Raw genomic sequence first — 25,326 nt, forward strand, 5'->3', positions numbered from 1 at the left:
GTGTTTTATTTGACAGATATTTTTGAGTGGAAGTTCAATAGCTGTAAAGGGCCAAAGGCAACGGTAACCTTTCTGCTGGCTTCCCAGACCTGGACAAGCAGAGAGTGCAACACTCACACAGCTGAGACATTCTTCATTATTCTCTTTAGCCTACAGTTTGTAGTTCCTCCTCCCTTTCCTCATCCAAATCCACCTCTCAAAACTTTCAGAACCATGTAAAGACCTTTCTTCTGTCACACAGTTTTGTCCTGGGATGGGGAACCATGGAGCTGCGGCCTGGCTCCAGCAGTTCCCTTCAGCTATGGATGTGCATCCTAGCTGAGTCAGCTACTTGCAGAACAACAACAGAAGGTCCTCCTTTTCCATTACATCATTGGACCATGTTTTCTTCCCTGCTACATGACCTAGTAAACATGCTTTAAGCATTTCAATTTCTGTGGAGAAAAAATAAATGTCTAACATATACTGGTCCCTGGATGCAGGCAGCAGTTTCATCTCTGACTGTCTCCAATGCAGCAACTTCCACCTAGTGCATGCTTGGGCTGTGCTACTCTGGTAGCAGTTAGCTAAGGTTACCCTTCCATACATTAAAGAATGAGTTCTTTTGCAACCAGTCTGCTTCAAAGCCACTCCAGCCATACTTCAGCAAGCCTTTGAGACAGATACATGCTTTTAAAATGGACAATTGTGCTCAAGCTAATTCCACTAAATGCCATAATTTAATAATGCCATGAAGCCAAATTAGCATATAGATTATACAAATAGTTGGAGTCCATTTACATTATGATGCTGGGACAATTTTAATGACTAACTTCAGAATAATTTTTTTTAAGTTTTATTTTGAAGCAACTTTTCCTTAAAAGAGAGGGGGGGGGGGGGGGGGGGGGGGGGAGGGGGGGGAAATTTAGTTTTTGCAAAGTGTGACAAGTTTACAGCTGTCAAAAGCACAGTAAAAATGGAAGTCTGCCTATGTCCCAAACTGGAATTAAAATACAAGATAAGTAACTAAATTTACAGATGAAATACATCCTTACAGATTACCTGCAGGACCCTGTCTTTAAAACCACTGCACAGGAAAGAGGCTATTTGTTTCATTTTGAAATGTGTAATGATTTTTTTTAGGATATGGTGCCCATTTTCCAGAGATATTTCTGCTAATACATCCACTAGCAAAATAAACATGCTAAAAGGAAGAATGATGCCACACAAAGTAAAACTTTATCATATGCTTGATTTCAGGTTGAAATGTCATTTTTAAAGAATTGTTAGCAAAGACTTTCTACAAAATACAGCTATTCTGTATTGTTACGCTTTCCTAAATGATGCCATCCAACACCACAAAAAAATATTTGTTTATTTCTAAAGTGAAGCTATCATATGGGTTCTGTAATAATAAGATTCTCGGGTTATGCTCACCTTCATTAGCCACAGTCACTCATCACAGAAACACAATAAAACAGTAAACCTTATGAAACTCATGAGTTATGAATTTACTGGTAAGGGTTTACAATGGATGAGAAAAACTTCTGAAAACCAAGGAGTCCTTGATCCAAAATGTTTAGGAGCCACCTACTGAAAAATCTACATAGATAAAAAATTAGGGCATCCTTTCTTGAATTTTGAGGAGTCTTAAAATATTCTAAAGAAAGTGTCTTTTTTGACCAGCATTCTTAAATAATACTGTAGGTGATTGTCTTACATTTATTTTCAGAAAGGTGAAGTAATAGATATTCTTCAAGTATGAATGACTTTCTTGTATCTCCTGCATAGGCACCATCACACCAGGAGAGACCAAAGATGATAGGGACATAACAGTGGAGGGGAAGAGAAGTTCAAGTGAGTGCTGAATACTGGGTATGGATAGGGAGAAGGAGCTGGGGAAGTCTGGGAGCTGTAGTCCTCCTCCCTTCCATCAGGGGAAATGGACACTTAAGGCCATTTGCACAGTTCAGAGAAGAGAGCACTTGAGGCTTAGGGGCCTTAGGGACAGAATTTCTGGTAAATGCTAAAGTACCTGTTGAAGAGAAAATACGACTGCAGAGAGCTCAACAGAAGACACTGAGACAGATTTGAGAATGACAGGATGGTATGACTCAGACAATACGTGGATGATCATAACTTCTAACATTTATGGAACTCTATTTATAGGTCTCTACAAACTGTAGTTTGTTTGCTTCAAAAAGCTTTATGTCCAGAAATAATGTCATTCTTAGTCTTGTTTTATAGAGAGGAATTCAGGAGAGACAAGCTGAGCAATCTGCTCAAAGCCACCGAGTGTCAAAAACAGTGTTCTTAAATTAGTAACAATAAAAATGTGAGCTCCAGGGCCTCATGAGAAATTTCTTTGGGAACTGAGGCCAAAAAAAGAATTTGGCATAATGAATTACAAAAGCAGAAGTATAGATATACTCCAGTGGAAAAGAAAAACAACACACTCACTCCAAGAGCAAATAAACTGCCCAGGAAACAGCTTGAAGAACATTGGCTGTAAGGCTTACGTAACTATTTATGTGATAGATGAAGTCTTTAAAATAATTATCCTGATTCTGTGGTGACAATGTAGATGAGGAGAGAAAAAATGGAAGCTGAAAAGAGGATTAACTGGGCAGAAAGGAGAAAACACAAACAGTGTTGAGTGGCTCTTGGTTCTGAGTTCATCCTTGTGGCTGTGCTATCACCTGGAAAAATTCAAAGCCCTAAGAAGTGGAAATAGAACAGGTAGGCTGGAACATTGTAAATGCCTAGCAACATCTCGTATTTCAGCCTCATCCTTAAACTCCAAAAGAGAAAAACATCACAGATAAAAAGGAAATGAATTATGACTTGATTAAATGGAATGTAAACAGTAATTTGAAAACAAAGAGTGATGGGGCTTGTTGCGTAGTCACACAACATTCCTCCTGGATTTGAAATTCACCAGCCACAGTTCCACCCCTTTTGAAGTCCAGCCTCCCATCCTGGCTGTTCAGCCCGAGCAGCTGCAGCAGCTCCAGGTACTTTTTTCATCTGCTGCCAGGATGGGAGTGATACGGCTGGCCAACCTATCTCGGATTCTATGTTTTGCTTTTCATGTTACCTTCATTCAGCTTCAGCCGGCAACTGCAGAAAAAGAACTGAAGTTTGTGGTTGCAGTGAGTAGATTTGTTTTCTATTTAATTGTGGGAAATGCGGGGAATTTGGTATGCCTGTCAAATCAAACAAGGCATGCAGTTCTTTAGCCTCTCTTTAGACTTAAAAATACAACTTTTTTTTTTCTTACTAAATTTAAAGACTTCTTAAGATAGGAATGCCTCTAGCTATAAGAATTTTCACCTCCTAATTACTAGTTATTTTTTCAGTATAACTAAACCACGTTGCTTTGTGGTAGAGGCATAGTGCACAGGGGCACAGAGATCTGAAGTTTAGTTTACCTGTTGCACAGTCAGACCTGGCAATTGTGGCCTACCTTCTTTGTGCTTGGAAGCTGAAGCTTTTGATGATACAAGGTGCTCTGAAATTGCAAAATAGAAGTCACCATAAAAATGGAAGTATTTGCCACCTCAGAACAACTGAATCAGGATAGTAGTGTACTAAGAAACAGAAAAGGGCATTTTATGTAGAGATCTGAGATGGGTGTTGCATTTACTGTAGTTATTTTGAAACCAGACTGTAATTGTATTTTGCTGGTTCACTGTTTTTTTAAAAGCAACTGGACAGAACTTCAGCATCAGTTTCTGCCATAGCTAAAGTAAATGAGAGATAAACTCAATAAAGTATTTTGGATGGTGAAGGTTGTGTCAAAACCCTTTTCATTCTAATTGTTTGGGGCTCTCTTTTGTAATGACAGGGGTATACTGATAAAGCATAGTTAGTTTAAAGTGGTATTTTCAACATAAAGTTTTGGGGATTGGAATTTACATATATAAATAGAAATTTTAGTTTTAAGATGTTCTTCCACCCTTCTGTGTTGGCTGGATTATGTAGACATGCCACTTGGAGAGAGGCCAGAGTGCACCGGAAAAACCAGTTTCTACTCCTGCTGAGCCTTATTGCTTTACCAGACCCTATGGAAGGCAAGGACTCAACTCTAATTCCAGTAACGTTCTGTATATAGCAATATCCTTAAATGTTTCAGTGGTGAAAGGGAGAACTAGGTAGATGCAGGGGTGAATTCAGGCTGTCAGCATGCTTTGGAGAATTAATTCTCTGAAGAGAATGAAGCTTTTACTGAATTGCAGCTGTTACTGTGTGCTAACAAGCAGTGGTACTGGAAAAAAAATAGTTACAGGAAAGGCTCACCATTATGGAGATACGATCCTTCCTATCCTAAATCAGCTTCTTCATCACAAATATGCAGCTATCTTCCCCACCTACTTAAAAGAGAAAAAAAAGAAAAAAGAAAGGAAAAGATAGCACTATATCTATTTATGAAGTAAATTATCAGAAGTAATGTTAAAATTTGTATATTTAATTTTAAATGTCTTCCTTTTATCCCTGACACTTTTCCTTAGACTGAAGTTACAATAAATTCAGTCTTATTATCATATATACCTCCTTTCTCAAGGCATGGTTTCTGTGTGTTCAGTAGAACTTTGCCTTCTAAATTCGCAGTTTGAATTCACATGTGATCAGAATTACTAGCAGAAACAGAAAGTAATAGAAATTGGCCCCAGAACATTTCCTTGACATAATGGGATAACATGACAGTCAGGCTACAGTCGATGAAAGTCTACACCTTTCTGAGTTAATTCAATGACCATTCTCCAGCTGTATTCTCTGTAAGTTGCTGTGTAGTCACCTGAGAGTATTACTGCACTGTGAAAAAGTGTCATAATTACTTTTACGATCTTTCTTAGCAGAATTGCACAACATAAAATACATCTGCAAGGGAGGGTGGAACCAGACAAATTCCCTTTTGCTCACTTCCAGATATGTGCTGAAGGTGAAATGCTCTCTCCTTGTATCTTCCATCTTTGTGCTGATTTTGTGTGTTTTAATTATTAGCCACAAGTGTTTTGTGGTGGAAAGCTGTAATACCAGCCAATTTGTCAAACTGCTGTTTTAGATTTCCTCCTTACATGTAGATATTAACCCTAACCACAATTCTTAAGCACTAACTTGGACGTAAGAGAAGGAAATAGAAACTATCTAGGACCATCGGGCATCTAAGTAGAAATGCAATACTGATCTATTGTCTCTCTGTAAAGAAGTTCTGATCTGTAATTTCTGCCACCAGACAAGCACTCATTTCACCTATCACTTACACAAAGAGGTGTGGTTTTTGAGGCAATGTGATTTCATCATTCTTTTCCTCAGAACAGGATGCGCTGACTAAGGATGTTATCTATCTAATCAACACAAACCAGTGGAAATCTTGACTGAACACGCTTAGTATTTCTGCACCCATGAGGGACTGGTGGCATGACTGGTTCCACGGATCCCCTTTTTTTTTTCCTTCTTATTGCTAGCTGCAATATAAGAAATCTTGTTTGAAGTTGAGTCTGTCAATAAAAATGTCCATATGAGGCTCACTATTACGCAGAGCCACATTATGCACTGTAATTAATGACATTTTTGAATGAATATGTTTTATACACATATACGTGCTATATTCTCAGCTTACCTCTCCCCTACCCTAGTTTTTCTTCAATACGATCTTTCATCTGACAACAATAGGAGCAAGTGCTGGCCCAAGTCTGAGTCATATGGCCATTTTGGTCTGAAGTGCTCACCCTCACAGTGCTGTAAAGAAAGAATGGGAGAACCCAAACATCAAATCAGCTTCAAGCTGCACTAGTGATGAAAGAGAGGGAATTGGTAACTGCATCGACTGATTCTGAGAACTGTCTGAAGTCATATGAAGAGACATATAGAGATGCTGAAGTGAACACACCCAGAAGATGTGATTTCCACTTTTCATGTGTATTCTCCTTGTGTTTTTTTCCTTCTTGTTTGTCTTTTCTCCTTTTATGATGCCTTCTTTTTCCTTTTCTATAATCCTGCCTTGCTGCATGTCCTCTGACAGGTCAGGAAGGCAATCTGTAACCTAGGAGTAACAAATTCTGCAGTACACCAGTATTTCTAATGTAATTGGAATGATCAGTTCCTTTCTAGCAAAATGCAGATGCTCAGTGATGAGAAATACATATTGATGACGAGGGCAAGCTTTGTAGGGATATTATTTTTCTTAACAGCATCAAGTAGTCTAACAAAGAAGACAGAATGTCCTACGTTCATTAAAAAAAAAAAAAAAAGTCTCCTGAAACATAGCTGAAAATTACTGAATGAGTTGGCCTTTTAGGTTGAGTTGGCTGATGATGTCATTATTTCATCTTCAGTCATAACAGAACCAAGGTCATTTTCAGAAGCAGCAAGAAAAAGGTTTGAACACAAACAAAAATCAGCTGTCTGAGAAGCTTAGTCTTTCAATTCCTAAAAACAGGATTCTGGTCTTTGCAGCTGCTTTTTTTTCTTGTTACTTCCAGCTTAGTGTTAATATCATATTTACATGTCACCATACAATGCAGGTACAAAAATATAAACAAGGAAATGAACTTTTTTCTCTTTTGTGTAAAGAAACTGTGCTGCTTTTTGAAGAGAACAATTCCCACTCTTTCCATTTCTTAATGTTAAAAAGAGAAAAAAAAATCTTTTTCTTTAGATTTCCAGCTGCCACATATGCTCATATGCTCACAAAATCACAGAATCACAGTCGTAGGGATTGGAAGGGACCTCAAGAGATCATCAACTCCAACCCCCTGATGAAGCAGGTTCCCTACACTAGGTTGTACAGCAATGTGTCCAGATGGGTCTTGAATATCTCCATAGAAGGAGACTCCACAACCTCTCTGGGCAGCCTGTTCCAGTGTTCTGTCACCCTTAAAGAGGGCAAAGAAGTAAAAAAAGTTCTTCTGCATGTTAGTGCAGAAATTTCCTTTGTTCAAGTTTTAGGCCACTGCTCCTTGTCCTATCACTACACACCACTGAGAAGAGCCTTGTCTCATCCATTTGCCTCCCACCTCCCTTTAGAGACTTTATAAAAATTTATAAGCATTTGTCAGATCCCCCCTCAAGTCTTTTGTCCAGGCTGAACAGACCTAGGTTACTCAGTCTTTTCTTTAATGGGAGATGCTCCATGACCTTTATCATCTTCATGGCCCTCTGCTGGACTCCTCCTAGGAGTCTTTTTGGAACTGAGGAGCCCAGAACTGGACACAGCAGACTAAATGTGGCGTCACGGGGGCAGAGTAGAGGGAGAGGATCACCTCCCTCAACCTGCTGGCTGCGCTCCTTTTAATGCACCCTAGGATGTCATTCGTGTTCTTGACTGCCAGGGCACACTGTTGGCTCATGGCCAACCTGTTGTCCACCAGGACACCCAGGTCTTTATCCGTATATTATATATTTGGATCTTTGTTTTTGCCTTCTCACCTCTGATCAGCTAAAATACAACTTTGTTCTGGCATATTGAATGTTTTTAGGGGTTGAATGTTATGACAGTGAAATAAACACAGCAGGTTGTGTTTTATATTAAGTGTAAAGCATCATAAGCTAGTGTTTCAAATCTAACACATTTTTAAACTAATGAAAAATGCTTACTTCTTGGCCAGGTTTTGATTTGTTACTATATATTACCTTAAAAATAGTAATCTAATCATGTCAGTTTGAATAACTGTCAATTACTCATAAAAATGATTTTCTTAGAAGCTGGGCAATTTAACAAGAAAGTACACAGCTACATTTTAATTGGGAATTTAACCTTCATTCTTTACAGAGACATCAGGTTATTCAGAAAAGCTAATTAATCCTATGTGGCAATGTAGTATGTCAGCATGTCAGAACACTAAAGAAATAAGTGCTAACACAAAAGTCCCCTCATTTCTCATGTCTCCAACCAAATTGAGCACCAGACACTGTACCTCTTTGCCTATTCTGCTGTTTTCTACAAATTCAATGAGAAATGGTTACAGAAAATGAACTGAGATTCCAGACTAGTAAAAAAAAAATAAAGTATACACAGAACTAAAAATTGCATACAGAGATAAAAATAAGATATTTAAGAATATTTTATGAACTATTTTGCAATACTTGAACTCAGAATTTTTTTTTGAAACTCAGCAATTCAATGTTAATAAAATATTTTGTTGATGCTTGTAAAAAAATGACTTACTGATTTAATGAACAATATTTATTTCAGGTTGACCACATTTTCAGTGAAGTTCAACTAGCAAATGCCAAAAAACAATAAGCAGTTTTATGTATGGTTCCAATGGTTTCTAATACTCCAGCAAATCTTCACGTCTACTCTAGAGAACTTGAACACAGGGGGAAATCCAATTATATATTCTTTTAAAGGATAGTATAACCTAGCTGCATAGTACCTGCTCTAGCTATTTTGTGTACACTGATACAGAAGGCTGCTAAAAAAAAAAGGTTGTAATTAAAACATTAAACTACACTGCTTTCCTTTATTTTGAAAAAAATATATACCACTCCAGAGGGAGTGGCAAAACAAACTCATCTCTCTGATGTGTGAGAAGAATGATGTGGCTTAGTTAAGCAATGGGGAGTACTAATTATAATCAAGTTATATACCGCTATAACAGTGTGTTATTATGGAACAAATGTCACTTTATGAACAAATATACCACACTTTCACATTGACTTTTTTTTTCTTTTTGGCAACTTTGGGAATGAATTTGGTTATTTGAACATTGATACAAGTAAAGGTATCTGTTTCAGATTTGGACCAACATCCTGGAAGATTGTCTGGAACCCTATGAATTTGTATTCCAGTGTTTTCTTCCAGATTAATTTTTTGTGGAGTTATTTTTTTATGTCTGTACATGGCATATTTAGGGAGAGTAAGTCAAACATTTTCAGAACTATTTAATCCAAAGTTGGTACTTTCTTTGTATACTGGAATAAACGTACTAAAAGGCTCACTTAGAGTTTCTTGATGTACAAATCATATGATTGTAAATATCACACTAATATTCACCATGCTTGAGCATCCAGGATAGCAAAGCAACCAAACTCTTTGCTGTCACTGAAGTTAAAAGAAAAAAATTCTAGATACTTTCTTAAATATTCTCATAAATACATGTAAAAATAGCAATAAATATTAAGTAAGCAAACAGTGTAATTGGTACACTTTTCCTTCTTTACACTGTGCTATGAGCATGAAATTAAACATGAGACAGTGTACCTGGAAGGTACCACTGTGAAAAAAGTAGTCACTAAAATTTCAAGTGTGGTGCCAAATCTGGGCATTGGCATTGTGGCTCATTAGATTTCTCAGTCCTAAATGAAAGAATAATCAGGATCATGCCCACTAAAGTTATATATAGGGTATCTGCTTTTCTGTGTAAAGAACATAGTCTAATCCTATTTGACTAGGTTGCTGCTTACTTTCTAATATTTGTATTTGAAAAAATGGCACTGGAAGTAAAATTATATGATTGTCCTCTAGCCAGGGAAGAATGGAATGCTAGCAGTAATTAATCTGATTTGTTAACATGCATTTTATTAGGTTTTCCGACATGGTGACCGATCACCTGTTGTAAGCTTTCCAACCGATTTACACAAAGAAAGTGAATGGCCCCAAGGATTTGGACAACTTACCAAGGTATGTTAATTTTATTAGTAGCACTTGCATATGCTACAAAAATAGAAAGTGGCCAGATTTTAATGTGTACTCGGCAAACATCAGCAAATCCCAAATACTGATAGTCGCTATTAGCAATATCCAATAATTCATAAATATTTGTGGAATATTATTTGTCCAGCTTCTGCTAAACTCAAGTCTTGTTCATCATAGCCACATAAATAGCTTATTACAAGCAACCACTTCCTGATAGTGTGTCTGCTTTCAAACACATGACAATTTTAAAGATTATCCATGATCTAACATTGCTGAAGTTCTAATGACCATTAAACACCGAGATCTTTATCAGGATAAATTAATTATATGTGCATACCAGGTTAATCCATATTTCATAATTTTAATTATGATTAATCCATATTTCATAATTTTACTAGCACCCACCTACCCACAAGAAAAGGGAAGTCTTGCAGGAGAAAGCTGCTTCTGGGGACAGTGTGTCTTCTAATGAGACTGCTTTCAGCCCAGAGCTTCAGCAGGATATGCTGAGCCTACTTAAGCTCTGGCACCTTAACATCAAGCCTTAGCTCTTTAATTGTACTTAGCATATGCAAATCTGGAGCAAAGAAAGGCCAATGCATTCTGTAGCAATATGTCATCATGATGCAGAAACATGAGTCAGAGACAATTCAGCATTTATTATTTGAAAGGAGGCTTGAAAGATCCATGAAATCCAGGCAGTCAAAGAACACATTACGATCTCCCTGCAAGTAGCTTATAGTATAATAAAAAATAAAAAAAGTTGCTGCTTTGGCATAGATTTTAGGGGGAGCTTTTTTTTCTATTTTATTATCTTTTTATCAGCAATAATAAGAATGTACTTCTCCGACAGCTAAAAGTTAAGGTTCTGCTCAGAGCATTTGAAATGAATAATATAAAAGAGTGTGCAGTGGAAGACAACTGCACTTGTACCAAACCAAAGATGGGAAAACAATTATTAAAGAAACATAATGTAAGCCACAAATTAATCAGGTTGATCAAATACCATAGCAGTGACAATAATGAATACAAGGTTTTCAATCTTCCTTTTTCAGATGTCATTAACAGACATATTCTTTACAGTGTTATTATTAATAACTCCAGGAGCATTTACAGAGCTATAGCACTGTGGAAACAGTACTTTGTATAGAATCGGGTTCATTGCCTGTTCCTCAATAATGCTGGAGTCTTAAAATCTCAGAATTTATAATTTTTTTTCATAGATAAAAATGAATACTTCAGTTAAACATTCTTAATCACCTACAAAATATACAGTATGCTATACAAGTAGTTAAGAATAATGTGAAAAGAAATAGCTGAAGACAAAAAAGAAAATAGAAAAGAAACATATTTAACATTCTCCAGTTGCATTAATCTAATTTTTGTCATCTCTATGTTTGCCTCACAGACTGGAATACAGCAGCTCTTTGAACTCGGACAGTACACAAGGAAAAGATATTCCAGCTTTTTGAACAGCACATACAACCGGAAAGAGGTATAAAGCAGAACTGTGTGTAGAACAGTTATCTGGCATAGCAGAACTTTGGACTCTATACAAAAAGGACATCATCATATTTCTTTCATTAATGCAAAATCCAGGTAATAGAAGAACTCCTTGGAAAGTCAGACTTTATGTCAACGTAAAAAACATGGAGTCAAGACTTTAAATTTAGGCTTCTACATTTAGTTTAGGTCTTCCACTGCCCAGTTTTCCAGGACTAACTCTACACCAGCTCTACACCACCTAATAAATTGAATATTTATCCATTGTGACCTAATATTTTTCTACTCTGCTTAAAGATGAATATATATCCAGTAATGTGATGAGCCATGTTCACATGCGTCATCCTGTGAACAAGAAGTCTCAAAGTTGTTAGAATGTGCTTGTCACATAGCACAGACCCATCGAGGGAAAATAGCACTACCATTTTGGTCAATATCTGAGGGATGCAATGATGAGAAAGTATAAAAGACTGTAGCTTTGCCATGCTTCCAAGAGAAGTTTTGTTACCCACTATGATTAAAAGTACCTTCATCCTTGAGTTACAGCAGATGGATTATATCAATGTAACCCCAAATCTCAGAAAAAGGAAGGCTTTATTCTTTTAAAACATCTTTTCTTGTTCTTTTTAGTTCAGTTGGAAGGTTAGATTCCAAAGTGAAAGAAGCACTGGCAATTTTGTTTACGCAAATGTAGTAGAGCCTTTGAAAGCTGTGTTATGGTTTCGGTGCTCTGATTCTATGCAAAAACAGAACTGAAAACATGAAGCCAGGCTTGATGAGCTAAGTTTCCTCCCCTCCCCCCCCCCTTTTTTTTAGTTGCTGCAGTGTATTTACTAACTCTTTGCCATTTTATCCTCAGTTCTATATTCAAAGTACAGATTACGACCGCACCATTATGAGTGCCCAGTCATACCTTTCTGGCCTCTTTCCACCAACTGGCGGTCAAATTTGGAACCCTGAGCTCCTCTGGCAACCAATTCCTGTTCATGTTGTGACAAAATCAACAGATCGGGTAAGTATTGTCTGGATGCTTCCTATAATTCCTTAGGATTTCTCAGAGGGTTTTTTTGTTTGTTTGTTTGTTTTTAAGGAAGACTATAACAAACATTTTATATTCTCTTTGAGCTCAATCTAATAGAAAACATCAACCGTAGCCACTGGCTGATAAACACATCATAACTCAAGTGCAATAGCTGCATGAAAACCCTCACTTCTGTAGTTGCAGAATACCTGATTTGTCAACCACGCACATCTTCTTCAAGCTCCAACATTTCCTCTGTAAAGGACATTTTTGGACAGTATTACAAGGAAGTTGCCCTAAAACAACATAGGGAGGAAGTGCTTTTCTGAATATCAATCAGGTAGATGGAATTCCCCTCCTTAGCAAGTTGATTCTTAGTTTATTTAAGAAATGGGATTTACATCAGCCACTGTAATGACCTCTCAATTATTACTTTCCTGTTCTAGTAGCACTTAGGCACTCTAATTACAGACAAGGGTCCTTTTATGCTGTACAAACACTTAATGAAACTAGCATTTCCCTTACAGTTTGTAGTAAGAGCAGTCCCACCTGAATGATTGGTCTTGTAGAAGTTTTGCTGTAAACAGCTCTTCCTGGCTGACTCAGGTTTAGATTTTAGTGTCACTGGCACTTGTGACAAGGACTGTGTAAGGAAAGAAAAGTTATTAAATCTAATAGCAGGAAGGTTAATTTTGTTCTGCCTTTGAGTATAGAAGTTGACTTTAAGGAAATGTGTTCAAAAGACCTATTAAATAATTGCCTGTTCAGTCACCAACATCAGAGTTCAGACTTTCAGTAGGGATAGCTGCATCTGTCTTCCCATTGGCATTCAGCCATTTTAAAGCTGTGCTTGAAAGCAGCAACAAGGAGATGGGGTTTCCACAAAATTGATTGGGCACAATGCAGTTCAGCTTGAAATTTGCCTATATTCTTAAACAAAAAAGAATATTGTCACTGCTATTTAAATGAGGAATATTAGGGAAAGTTCTCACACCACAGGACATGTAAAAGCATCAGAATGGCCAGAGCCTTATGTTATAAAATCTCATAGTTCTTAGGGGTGTCTAGGGGTATCACAGTGCAGTGCCATGACCTGTTTGGAGAATGCAAGCTCATCTGTAGGATGGTCTGGTACCCCCTCACTTCTGAAGCTGTGTGTGATGAAACCTCTCTGAGTCAATTCAAAATTATTCCTAACTATGCAAACCACCTGAAAAAAAAAAAACCAAAAAAACAACCATTGTTGCCTTGCCAAGCCAGACAGACGTTTGACAGTGTTTTCACGCCCCAAGCAACACAAAATGGGAAATTGAGGCCAAGTACAATCCTGAAAAAAACAAACAAACAAACAAAAAAGCAACAACCTAATCACAGTTTATTTTCCAGACACTGAGATCTACCAGGACCTGACAGGCAACAGCACTGAGCACTGTTTAATGAGGCCAAAAAGAGTGGCTTAATTAATAAGACCTACAGGGGGATAATTAAGCCATACAGAAAGAGAAACATTTGTTATTGTGTAATTAAACAACATTCCCCAGCTTCATTTTGCAGCTTTGAGTCTTCAACCTCAAGTGTGCTGCTCTTACAGAGAAAATGCCCCCATAGAAATGTGTCCAACCGAAAGTGTGCAACTGTCAGTTGGTGGCTACTGCAAAGCATCATGTTTATAAAACAAGAGAAGCCTGCTATGTGCAATCTGCTATTGTTCATCAAATGGCAGAGCAGACCTTTTTCCTCTTTCAGTCTTGCATATGTAATAGATATTCAAATTTAATGGCGTTTACTAAGAGCCTCTATACAGAGAATTTTCCTACTGTATGTTAAATAAGTTCCATTACACAGTTTGTATTATTGCAGGATAATATTACTGATGGGTCAAAAATGCTCTAGTGATGTGGCATAAATTGCTGAATTAGCACAAATTTATTTTGCTCACTGTAATTTTTTGCTGGCAGACCTCATTAGGTATCATCTGGATTAGGTGCTTCCGCAACTGGCATAAAGCATATATTTGTCAGCACACAGTTCAGTGGATATACATGTATTTATACATGGTTCAGATCAAATACATATTACTAAGTGACCTCATAATTCATAGGCTTTGTCTTATTAAATATGAAACCATGCTCCCAAACAAGATCAGAGTTATTAGACTCAAAAAGCTGAAAGTAGCATGTGTAGACTGAAAGATAATTCAGATTTCAATCCTATGTGGAGTCAAGCAGCATCTCTTGGGATTCAGAAATTGAGGGAAATGGTAGCTTTTTAAAATTCCTGATTATGGACTCTGATCCATTTCCAAAAGCAATCTCCTGACACATGTGTAACTGCTTCCTGTCAAATCTGGTTAAAGTGATGGAAATCCAGCAATCATGGCCACAAGTCCATTTCCTCTGTTAAAGAATTCATGAACAAGGCACCCAAACAAACCATTGCAGACTCGCTGTAGCAGGGCCATGAACTTATATCACAAATATTACATCAGAAATCTCAGCAACAGAGAAACTAGAGATGTGTTCATTAGTTTTAAAACTATTTCAAGTTTTGCTTCTCTTGTTTCAGAAGCTGCATTTTCCTCTGCGTGACTGTCCTCGTTTTGATGAACTTCAGAATGAAACCCAAACATCTAGTGAATTTCAAAGTAGAATACAACCATACATGGTAAGACTAAGCAAAAAGAAAAATAAGAAAAAGGACTTTAAAACAGAACATTTAGTTAGATGTTAGGAAGACATTCTTTGTTATGAGGGTGATGAAGCACTGGAACAGGCTGCCAAGAGAAGCTGTAGTCACACCATCCCTGGAAGAGTTCAAGATAGAATTGGATGGGGCTTTGGACAACCTGGTCTAGTGAGAGGTGTCTGCCCATGGGCAGTGGAACTAGGTGGTTTTTAAGGTCCCTTTCAGACCAAATCATTCTATGACAACAGAGAGCTAAATCAAGCCCAATCAGGCAAACGCTCTGAGTTGTAGAAATTTCTCTCAGAGATGCATTTTAGATCCATCACAAGATGGACTTACATTTTTAACTGAACACAAAACTTCACAGTCAGTGATCCAGAATTTCCCATTCCAGTGCTGCAGAAGACTGTGGATATACAGATAATATATCTGTCTCATGCAACCATGTGGACAGAAATCCACTCTGGATTGTGGTCATTGGTGTTGCTGCTGTCACATTGGTGTCACTTTGTAATAACACTACTGCACAAATGAAGCGGGGATCTTTTGTTTCCCATTCCCTGACATTCTCTCTGTCACTTCAGGCTTCCTGCTTATGCCTGTTGGGCTAAACCAAATATTTTCTATTTTTCTTTGCTTACATTTAAATTTCTGCTAGCTCAGCTACTCTAGGCAGACTCATTCACCTGCCAGAGAGGTAAATTAAAACTTCATTGCAGTCCTCTCTCATCTAACAACATGAAACAGGTAATGTAGGAATAAGGAATATTATCCAGCCCCTTTATTCTTCTGTGGTATCACAAACAGTAAGAATCCTTTTGGGAACTGTTTTGGACATATTACTTAGATCCTCAGCGTCCTTTCAATAGGTGAAGGAAAATCTAGTTTCCTCCTCAGCTTCTTTTTTCCTCATCCTGAGTATTTGCCTCTGGTTTTTGTGTTTTGTTGTTGTTTTTTTTTTAATTTTCCATTTTCCCTTCATCCTTTTTTTCTCATCTTCCTTTGTCTTAACTGCCACCTTCTTCTTTACTTCTGAAGGCTTGAGGAGATGGAGGTAACTTCCTGGAGCAGTCAGAAGAAGGAGAGAAAAAGGTAGCAGCAAGAATACCAGACATCCATAGTAAAGCTGAGCAAAAACCAGTGTCTGAAATAGAAATCAGCACCTCGAAATTGTTAAAAAATGAAAACTTCAGCCAGAATATTTCTCTATAAGGATTTCATGTGTGTAAAATTAAGCATTTGTATTTTTTCAGGTTGGATGCTAGTGAATCTGTATGCATGCATGTTCTTTATGTACTGAGTATTTGTGGTTTATTTGCTTTTTTTTTCCCCCCCAGGATTTTTTACAAACAATGGCAGTTGACACAGGACTTGAACTAAACCACCTTAAAATACTGGACAATTTCCAGCTCTGGAATACATATGATACACTGTACTGTGAGGTAATAATAATGCAATAAGGGTTATAGGAAGAAAATAACTCCAAGATATGTTTCAGTTAAACAGTGTAAATGTGATTCCATGGAAAAGAATTGCTCACTCTCCTAAATTTACTTATTTTTTTTTAAACTTTGAATCTAAATCCTAATTTAGTGCAATGTTAAAGATACCCTAAGAGCATGGCTTACAACTTTCAAAACTGTTCTCTTCATTTGATGTTTTACCATAAGGAATTGGTACCAAAATCTACTCCCCTTATTCCATTTTTTTTTTCCTTTCAAATATGTTGCTGTATATTTTCTTTGAGCATGCTGACTGGGTCATACTGATTTTTAACAGGAAATTATTGTGCTTTTTTTAACCTATTAGAAGGCAAATATCAAAATGCATGCGTATTGAGAATAAGAGGTAAAAATTTGTTCTATAAGATAGAAAATTGATTGCTGCAGTGAACAGAGTCAGACTGGTCCCAAGCATGGGACAATTCTGTACTGTAAGATACAATCACTGTTACATGACAGTAGAGTGACACTTGTCTGTAAGTGACCAGTGATGCAATAGAACCACTGTATGGAAAAGGCAGGGCAATTTGGAGCTAGATTATACCCTGAAGGGCCACTATTAGAGGACAGGAAGAGGGTAATCACAGAATCACAGAATTAATCACAGGGTAAGATATGTGTCTGCAATTTTTCACACTAACAAAATAAAAAAGTATTACCGTTACAGTAATAATACATGGTGCCTCACAAGAGATTACCTCAACACAGATGATTCCCCTTTTCCTGTTCATCCACTTCGGATTGATCCCTATTTCCACAAAGGGTATTTCATGGAATGCTGATGAGTAAAACTATGATGGACAAAGATTTGCAGGACAGCCTCAGAGAGTCCAAATGTAGTAATGTGAGGCTGGGCAATAGAAAGATGGGAATATAATTAAAAAAAACGTTGCTTTCCTTTCTCACTAGAGTATTCACAATTACTCTCTACCGGTATGGGCCACCAAAGATACAGTGGACAAGATGGAAAAACTGGCAGAATTGGCCTTATTATCACTATTTGGAGTTTATAAAACAAAAGAGAAATCACGACTACAAGGAGGTAAATAAAAAATGCTTCTCTCCCAGAAAGGATGAGACAATGCCTGTAACAACAGAACATCCTGTCACCTTATTTATGAAAAATTATCAATCACAACATCGGTTTGTAACTATGGACATTGGATGCCACGTTAAATATGATAATATGTGCTGAATTATCTAGGCCTACACATCACTGGGTCAAGTCATTAAAAAATTACATGCTCAGATGTGAACTGAAGTTCACTAGCTGGCAGCTGGCCATAACATGAGGTCAGAACATCTTTTTAGTGTTCAGGTGCTTTTCCCTTAGGATGGTCTAACATGTGCTGCAAGGAATTTCAGCTACCCTTGTTCTACTGACTTTGGAGTGTCTCTGGTTTGGACAAGGAGTACAAAAGAGCTTTGATAAAATCAAGAATTGATACTGAGCGGCTTGTGGGAAGTAAACACTTAAAAAGATTTCTTCAGCATCTAGAGAGGAAGTGGCTAGTGCAGCTGTCATTATTGCAACACCCCAAAGAGATAAAAAGCAATGGAGATCTCAGCAGAACAAAGCTGGACGTGTCATTGGCCATAATTCTAAGGATCATTCTAGCTGATTTCTGTAAATCCAATCACTTCAGTTGGCCTGGATGATGAATGATACACTTAACTTTCCTTTGCCCTGCTTTCTCACTAGTTGTGAACTGGGATGAGCTAAAAAATGAGTATGAGATCTGAGTAGATGTGTTCTGTTTCACACTCAATACCCTTTACTTTTTTTGGTTCTAGGCAAATGTTTTATCTTCATTTTCCTCTTCCTTTCCCCTCCATCTTTTTAAGGTGTCCTTGTGAATATAATTTTAAATAGTATTAAGCAAGCTGCCAATTCTTCAAAAGAAAGAAAAATGGAGGTCTACTCTGCAGTAAGTATCCTCACTTTTTATAAATATTTCTATGATTTCACTAGTAAAAAGCTCTGAGAGAGAATCATCAGTCTCCAAGTAAGTTAAATGAGTAAATATATACAGTTCAGTTACACAGTCCAATTCAGCTAATAAGCTGGACCCAGACCAGTATCAGAATATAGCAGGACAAGGCTCACATCTGTTTCAATCAAACTGTACATGGTAAAGATATCTGTGTATTATATCTTTCTTTCCTGCAATTTTTCATGCAGTTTTCGTAAGTTGCATCTTGCCTTAAGTGCTCCTTACTCAGAGATGCTGATACACAGCAGAACTCCAGCTGTGCTTCCAAACACATCCTCATCTTAGAAAGGGATAGTACACTGAGTATTCTTTTTTATTTTTATTTTTTAATTCCACTTCATTTTATTTTATAGGACAAAAAGGGCCATTTGGGTCAGATCAAGGTCCACTTAGCTCATACATTATTCTGTCTCTGTAAGTGGGCAGCAGCAGGGAAGAATGTGAGAATAATACCAGCATGGGGTGATGCTTTCCCTGATGCAACCTCTCAACAAACTGTGGTTTATGGACTTCCTGAGTCAGAATCTTTGTCTTTGCTTTTAATAACTCTCAACAGACATTTTTTCCATCAATTTATCTAATTGCTTTTAAAATTCATTTAGTTTTTGGCATCTGCAACACCCTGTGGCAATGACTTCTAAACTTGTGTGTTAAAAGAAAAAAAAGTACTTCCATATTTATTTATTTATTAAAACTTAATACTGATTTAACTCCCTCCTAGCATTTCTATTGTGGCTAAAAGAGAACAGACATTCTTTATTCACTTTTTCTGCTTCACTTATGAATGTACTATTTTCTGCCTCATTTCTTTCATTTTTCCTTTCCCCAACTGCTTCCCAGTATTTAATCTTTCCTCATTTAGGAGCTGCACAACACCATAACTTTTTGTGGCTGCCTTTACTGTGTTATTTTCTAGACCTACTGTATTCTTTTTGAGAAGGAAGTACAATATGCATCCAGAATTTTCAATGCTGCTTTAAAGCTTTGGGACCATATATACCATTATTTTCAAAAATGATGGCTCTAAGAAGTTCAAGATCTTGCATAATAATTAAAATGCAGAAGTTAGACTATAATATAGAGAAGAGCGACTATAATATAGAGAAAAGGTAACGGGGAGAGGAAGAGACTGCAGGTGGATGATTGAGGTTAACTGATTCTGTCAAAAATAGAAGCCAAACTGAGATTTTATTGTGTAAGTAAAAACAGAAGAAACAGCAGTTTAAAAAGTTCTGAGTGTATATAAAGATGAGGAGAAACAATTTTTGTGTGCAACTATTTTGTATAATACCTTTGAAAGGACTTGGATTTTAACTTGAAATGCCATGAGGTATACTACCTTGTACAGCCTTAATCTGTTCTTGGAAACAAAATTCCTTCCTGATGGAAGGGATAGCAAAACGCCCTGGAAAAAATGGATTTATTTCTCAGACCAGATCATGCTTTCCCTCACTATTTCTTCTTAAGAAAGTACTGCCATAAGATGTCATACACAGACTGCGGTACCTCTTCGGAAATGGCCACTGCTGTCTGAAGTAATCTGTTAACATTTTGCCTGATAATGAATACTGTAAATACGTTCTTACAGCCAAATTTGCACAGATTTAATTTTATCTGCATTTCTACCCCCTCTCTAGTCTCTTCTCATTATTCTCTATAAATGGTAGTTGATTTTATTGATTTTCAATAATGTTTGTTTGTTTTTTTTTTCCCCCAATAGCATGACACCACAATTGGGGCCATCCAGATTGCTCTCAATATTTTCAATGGAAAACTGCCACCATATGCTGCTTGCCAGTTTTTTGAACTCTACCGAGATAACAGTGGGCAAGTATCCTCTTATCTGTGTAAGAATAAGGAGTATTTAGAAGTTGGTACCGTCTTCCTGCACACCATTTTCTCTCAAATACTGTGAGGGGATACAAATTTGATTTAAACTGATATTTTGCCAAGTAGCCAAAACAGGCACAAAGTTACATTAAAACAGGAAAAATCACATTTGTTGGATATGCATATATATGTGTACTTTGAGAGACCAGAAGAAGAAAACAGTCCTTATCAACTGGAAGTAAGTGGTAAATCAGATTTACCTGTTCAAATGGTAGCAACAGCTCCCAGTTATCTCACAAATCCCAAGTAAACCAGAGGGTTTAGAAGAGATAAAAGGCTTCAGAAGGACCTTTTGATCTGACTGGTGATCTGTGTGGTAACTGTCTTTGGCAAACTGCCTTTCATAGGTCTCTTAGAAAACCTCAATTCTTGAAGAATGTTCTAGAGTAGGATGCTAGAACCTGTTTGCAACATTCTGCCTGTTGTAAATGTTTTATTTAAGAACAGTTTTTCAAAATCTTTTCAATTTCATTAATCAGGCGGTATAGCATTGAAATGCATTATCGGAATGACTCTTCGGTGGATCCTTACTTACTCACTCTGCCAGGATGCACCTCTTCTTGCCCACTTGAGAAGTTCGCTGAATTAGTTTCTCCTATAATTACTGAAAACTGGTCAAAAGAATGTGGGAATAAAGACAAAATGAAAGGTAATGTAACAGCACTGTATTTTCTGCATAAGACCTGGAAGTAGAAATTGTATCAATGGACAGAAAATTTGTACCTTTCACGTGATTGATTGATCTCCCTTTAACAGATGTGGACCAGCTTTACTATGGATGAAGAAAGCAGATTAAATTAAATTTCTCTAAGGATGTAAAGGATAGACTTGTTTGACAGTGTGAAGGCAGTGCTACTATTAGCACATTCGCATATGGAGCTACCTAAGGACATGGCCCAAAGGGGAGGTCCCATCACTGCAAATATACAACAGAAATATAAGTCATATGGGTGCTATGCAAGGAGTCCTGTGTATGTTGGATTCATCAGAGCTTCTGTAGATGCAAAACGTAAATGGCTTGCACATGCACAGTAAGATTTATGCATCTGAATTTCTGGCACATGTACTACGATACTTTAGCCTTCACTGTACACATCCAGTGCAGTTGATCTATGCAGTCAGAACAACTATTTTTCTTGAACTACCAGCAGCTGACAGCTGATAACTTTTGCCAAATTCCTTTCTTCCTTCCTGAATGTTATTTCCAGGAGGGCAAGGCACCAACTGCCACTTTCCATTAGTCATAGTATATTTCTGTCTTCCTGCATATATTCAGTGTTTTGCTGATCCCTGATGAAATGGTTTGCATTAACTACACATGAGATGTCTGTCGTTCTTGCCCCGTGAAAGCCTAGAAATAAGATCTGGCCATTTGCAGAAAACTGTGTATGTGTTTTCAGGATTAAAGTGTATGTTTTCATACTTCAATTAAATGTAATGCAGACCATGAACCTTGATACAAATATGAAAGTTTAACTATGAAAATATTTCCATTGTACATACTTTTCATTAGACTGTTATCTCTGTATCTAAGATGACATACACATATGTCTCTCCTTAACACTCTTCTCCTTGATTTTTTTTTCTTTACAGATATCTATATTGGATTTGATGTTGCTGTTGGCTTGTTGTTCATTTTTAACCTTGTTCTACTCTATCTCCTTTATCACTATGGACGCTGCAGGCGCAGAAACAATTACCAAGACATTTAAAAGAGAGGTGAAGAAATAAAAGCGAGCAGCTAGACATCAGGCAATTCTTTAAATTGCTCTGGCTTGTATCCATCAGTTTGCTTTGGCCAAATACATCTCCGAAGCACATTCAACAAACTTGAAGAGCTGAGGTATCAGTGGCCTCAGTCCTAAAAGACTGAGTATCTCCAGTGAGAAACACTGTAGAAAATTATTATTAAGAATATACATTGGTAGGAAGAGAGAATTACTTCAATTTCTACCTTTAGGTTTTTCACTACTATGAAACACTATTAAGCCAGCCACTAGGGTGAAGGAGTACTATTGCTTATGAATATTTTTGGCTTTTCTTTGGGGGTGGAGGGGGGGGAATTGCCCTCTGCTTCTCCCTTATCCTGCTCAAGGACTCTTTTTTCAAATATCACGAACTATAATATCTTTCTTACTTCTTATAAGCAACTATTTTGACGATGCATAGGAAAATGTTTTCAGTGAGCAGAAGCTGCAATTACTTTGTGAAAAATATTCACACCAGCACTTGGACATACTGTTTTTTGCATTTATTCATGCAAATCCATGCATGGGTTTTCAGCTTGGTCTCCAGCTGATAAAAGCCTGCTTCCTGTTTCTAAAGGAGTTATACTACTACAGCTCTCACAGAAATCTGTAGAAATCTGGGGGGACTGTCACAAAAAAACAAGCATCAAGCAAGAAGCTTAGTGCAACAGGGTCTTTGTCAGCATCCACAGATTCACTAATACAGATAAGTAAATACATTGAAATCTATTTTCTGTGACAACGTTCCCTTCCTATTTTTCTGAGCTCCCATTTATGGATGACACTTTGCCCTACACCTCTGATGGATCTATATCCTGTCCTGCTTTAGGACACTGATATAATCTTAGTTCTTTCAGCCATGCATCTCCAGCTATTGCTTTTCTCATTATTTTATTTACAACTTCTTGTCCTGCTCAAAATCCCTTAAGTTAGCAATATATGCACTGGAAGAAAGAAGACAATTCTGCTTATTGTATATTGATCTCTTATGTGAAATATATTTTATTTGTTTAGATTGTCAGCTCCTAATGGTAGGAAATCTGTTACCATAATTGCTCTCTAGTATCATAAACTTCTGTTATAAGCACTGATAATCAAGATTTTCATCTTGCAGTCCTGCAGACTATACTGTGCATTACACTACCATGAAGAAGCCTTTTAAAAATTCAAGACATAGAGACAAGTGCCAACAGCAAGTTCATCCTGACAGAAACAGTAAACAATTGTGTGCTCAAGTTGATGAGTTTCACTGAGGTGTAGAAGTCTAGAAAAAGCTGAGAGATGGAGCTGCTTAGGTCACATATAGAATCACGTCTATGTTGATGCACTGTTTCTGGACTGACTTTAGCACACATCTGTGTGCTGCAATTTGGAGCACAGAAAATTGGGTCAACTACCACAGATCTACAGAAACTTACCCTCAGTATTACATCAACAGACATATTTAAAATGTGATTTAATTAGATGTATGGATATTAAATAGCATAAATCAAGCAAAATTACAAAGACTTGTGGGAATATAGGGCTTTCCAAGCAGCACTGTTTTTTTTCCTGCTGAGGTATTCACCTTTTGAAGAAATATTTCCCACTTAGTAAAAAGCTTTTACTACCACCCCTGACATTTCCATTTCATCTATTTTAGGAAAAAGTAATAATCAAGCGATGGGTTTGATTCCTACATGGTAAAGATCTTTTGTTGTATAACAACTCAGGGTACAGTTATCAAAAAGAAAAAAAGAAAAAGAAGAAAAAAGGCTATCTGTAAATCAGATGTTTTGTATGTACAAGCTTCAGATTTTAACTGGCTGTTCTGATCCTCGGTGCAAAAAGTGCTTATATTGTAATCAGAAGTGTTAGAGCAGCTCTCCAAAACAAGCCTGAGCTGGTTTGTTAGCAGCGGACTCACAGTATGGCGGAGCTCAGCTCAAAATGCAAAACTGATCCTGGCTGCTGAATTTGTATTCTCAGTGACTACCAGATGCTGAGCTCTATTACCATGACCACAGAGCTACTGACACCCACTTAAGGACAGACTGGCTATTTTTACGGGAAACAGTCAGATCCTTGACAAATGAAGATATAACATTGACTGATAAACTGCAGCAAGAACTGTTTTCAAGTGATCGCACCGTCAGTCAGTTGCACTCTACACGAAGCAGACTGGAGAATGTTTTTCTGGCACTGACTCTTAGAAAAAGAAGCACATCCAGGTAGATAGTAAAATATGAAGTGTATGAGACATATTTGTCATTGATGCTACTCAAGCATAAGCACATAAGATATTTCAAAGGATTTTAAGAGATGAGGTAATTCCAGTCGCAGCAGATGCTGTCAGAATTTTACTGTAGGAACACCTGCTTTATTAACAAAAAGCCATACCTGGAAATGCCTGTCTACTTTTAGAAAGAATCCAGTGAACACAAGTTACACAGAATGTAACAAATAGATTCAGGTGTAATTTCAGGATTAATGAAGTTACAATAATGATGCAATACATTAGTAGTCTAGGTCCCAAATCTCATTTTTAGTAAAGAACCTTTGCCTTGGTCGAAGCCAGGTGGAGTAAAAGGTTGCATTAGACAAGCTCATGGCTTTTTGTCATTTTTTGAGCTACATTTACAATTTGCTCAGCAGAATCTGTTGACTGTGATTAGAAAATAAAGCAATTGCTCCAAACAATTTGTAGCACTGAAATAAAGTATGTTAAAGAAATGATGCATTTGGAATTGTATTTGAGTGAAAAGCAATGGAGCTTTCAGCGCGCCTACAATTTTCAAATGAAAGTGAATGCTTAGAGGTGCTTCTTCTGTAAGAACAGACTTTTAAAGCTCTGATGCTTAGGCATAAATAATGCTAACGTTGATGACATCAAGCTCTTTCATTTGCCCTCTAGCAGTGACATCATTTGCCTCTGCTATAATTACAGTAGCAACTGGCAGCTCTGTGGTGGGGTTTCCTGGAGCGTATGGCAGACAGCAGTGCTTACACAGCATTTTCCAGCTCTGTCAGCAACAACCTTCTCTTACTGAATTGATTTTGTTCTGGAACTTGTTTACTCAGAGTCCTAAATATTGTACACATTGGGACAGTACAGCATAGCTATTTAGCTTAAGTAATACCAGCTCACTCCGAGGCATTCGTGTTCATTCGTACCTGTAATGTAGGGACACTTGATCCTAAGGTGACTATTTCTTCTCATTAAGCACATTTTCTTAGGCATGGTAAGATACAGGAAACAGAATAACAGATACGTTGTATTAAAAAAAAAAAAAAAAAAAAAAAAAACAGTTCAAAACATCATTAGTTCGGATCAAATCCCAAATGATAAAGGTTATGTTTCTACATTCTCCTCCACAAACAA

General features: G+C 37.2%; 2 protein-coding genes across 3 annotated transcripts in view; one reads left to right on the forward strand and one right to left on the reverse strand.

The window, feature by feature from the left end:
* CPNE4 (copine 4) overlaps positions 1-25,326 on the reverse strand; it is a 340,611-nt gene that overhangs the window by 297,109 nt on the left and 18,176 nt on the right. The window lies entirely within an intron of this gene.
* Positions 2,933-24,680, forward strand: ACPP (acid phosphatase, prostate). Of its 2 annotated transcripts, none has more exons than XM_001235913.6 (11): positions 2,933-3,131; positions 9,512-9,607; positions 11,031-11,117; positions 11,985-12,137; positions 14,712-14,810; positions 16,169-16,273; positions 17,243-17,375; positions 18,179-18,261; positions 20,048-20,154; positions 20,697-20,866; positions 21,811-24,680. In XM_001235913.6, exons 1-11 carry the CDS (start codon positions 3,018-3,020, stop codon positions 21,927-21,929), a joined length of 1,266 nt encoding a protein of 421 aa, XP_001235914.2. In that variant the 5' UTR covers positions 2,933-3,017; the 3' UTR covers positions 21,930-24,680. The 2 variants fall into 2 exon arrangements, with proteins under 2 accessions (XP_001235914.2, XP_004939503.2); XM_004939446.5 differs by lacking the exon at positions 21,811-24,680 and adding an exon at positions 20,974-21,778.

This window comes from Gallus gallus, chromosome 2 (assembly GCF_016699485.2).
Source record: "Gallus gallus isolate bGalGal1 chromosome 2, bGalGal1.mat.broiler.GRCg7b, whole genome shotgun sequence".
Classification (NCBI taxonomy): Eukaryota; Metazoa; Chordata; class Aves; order Galliformes; family Phasianidae; genus Gallus; species Gallus gallus.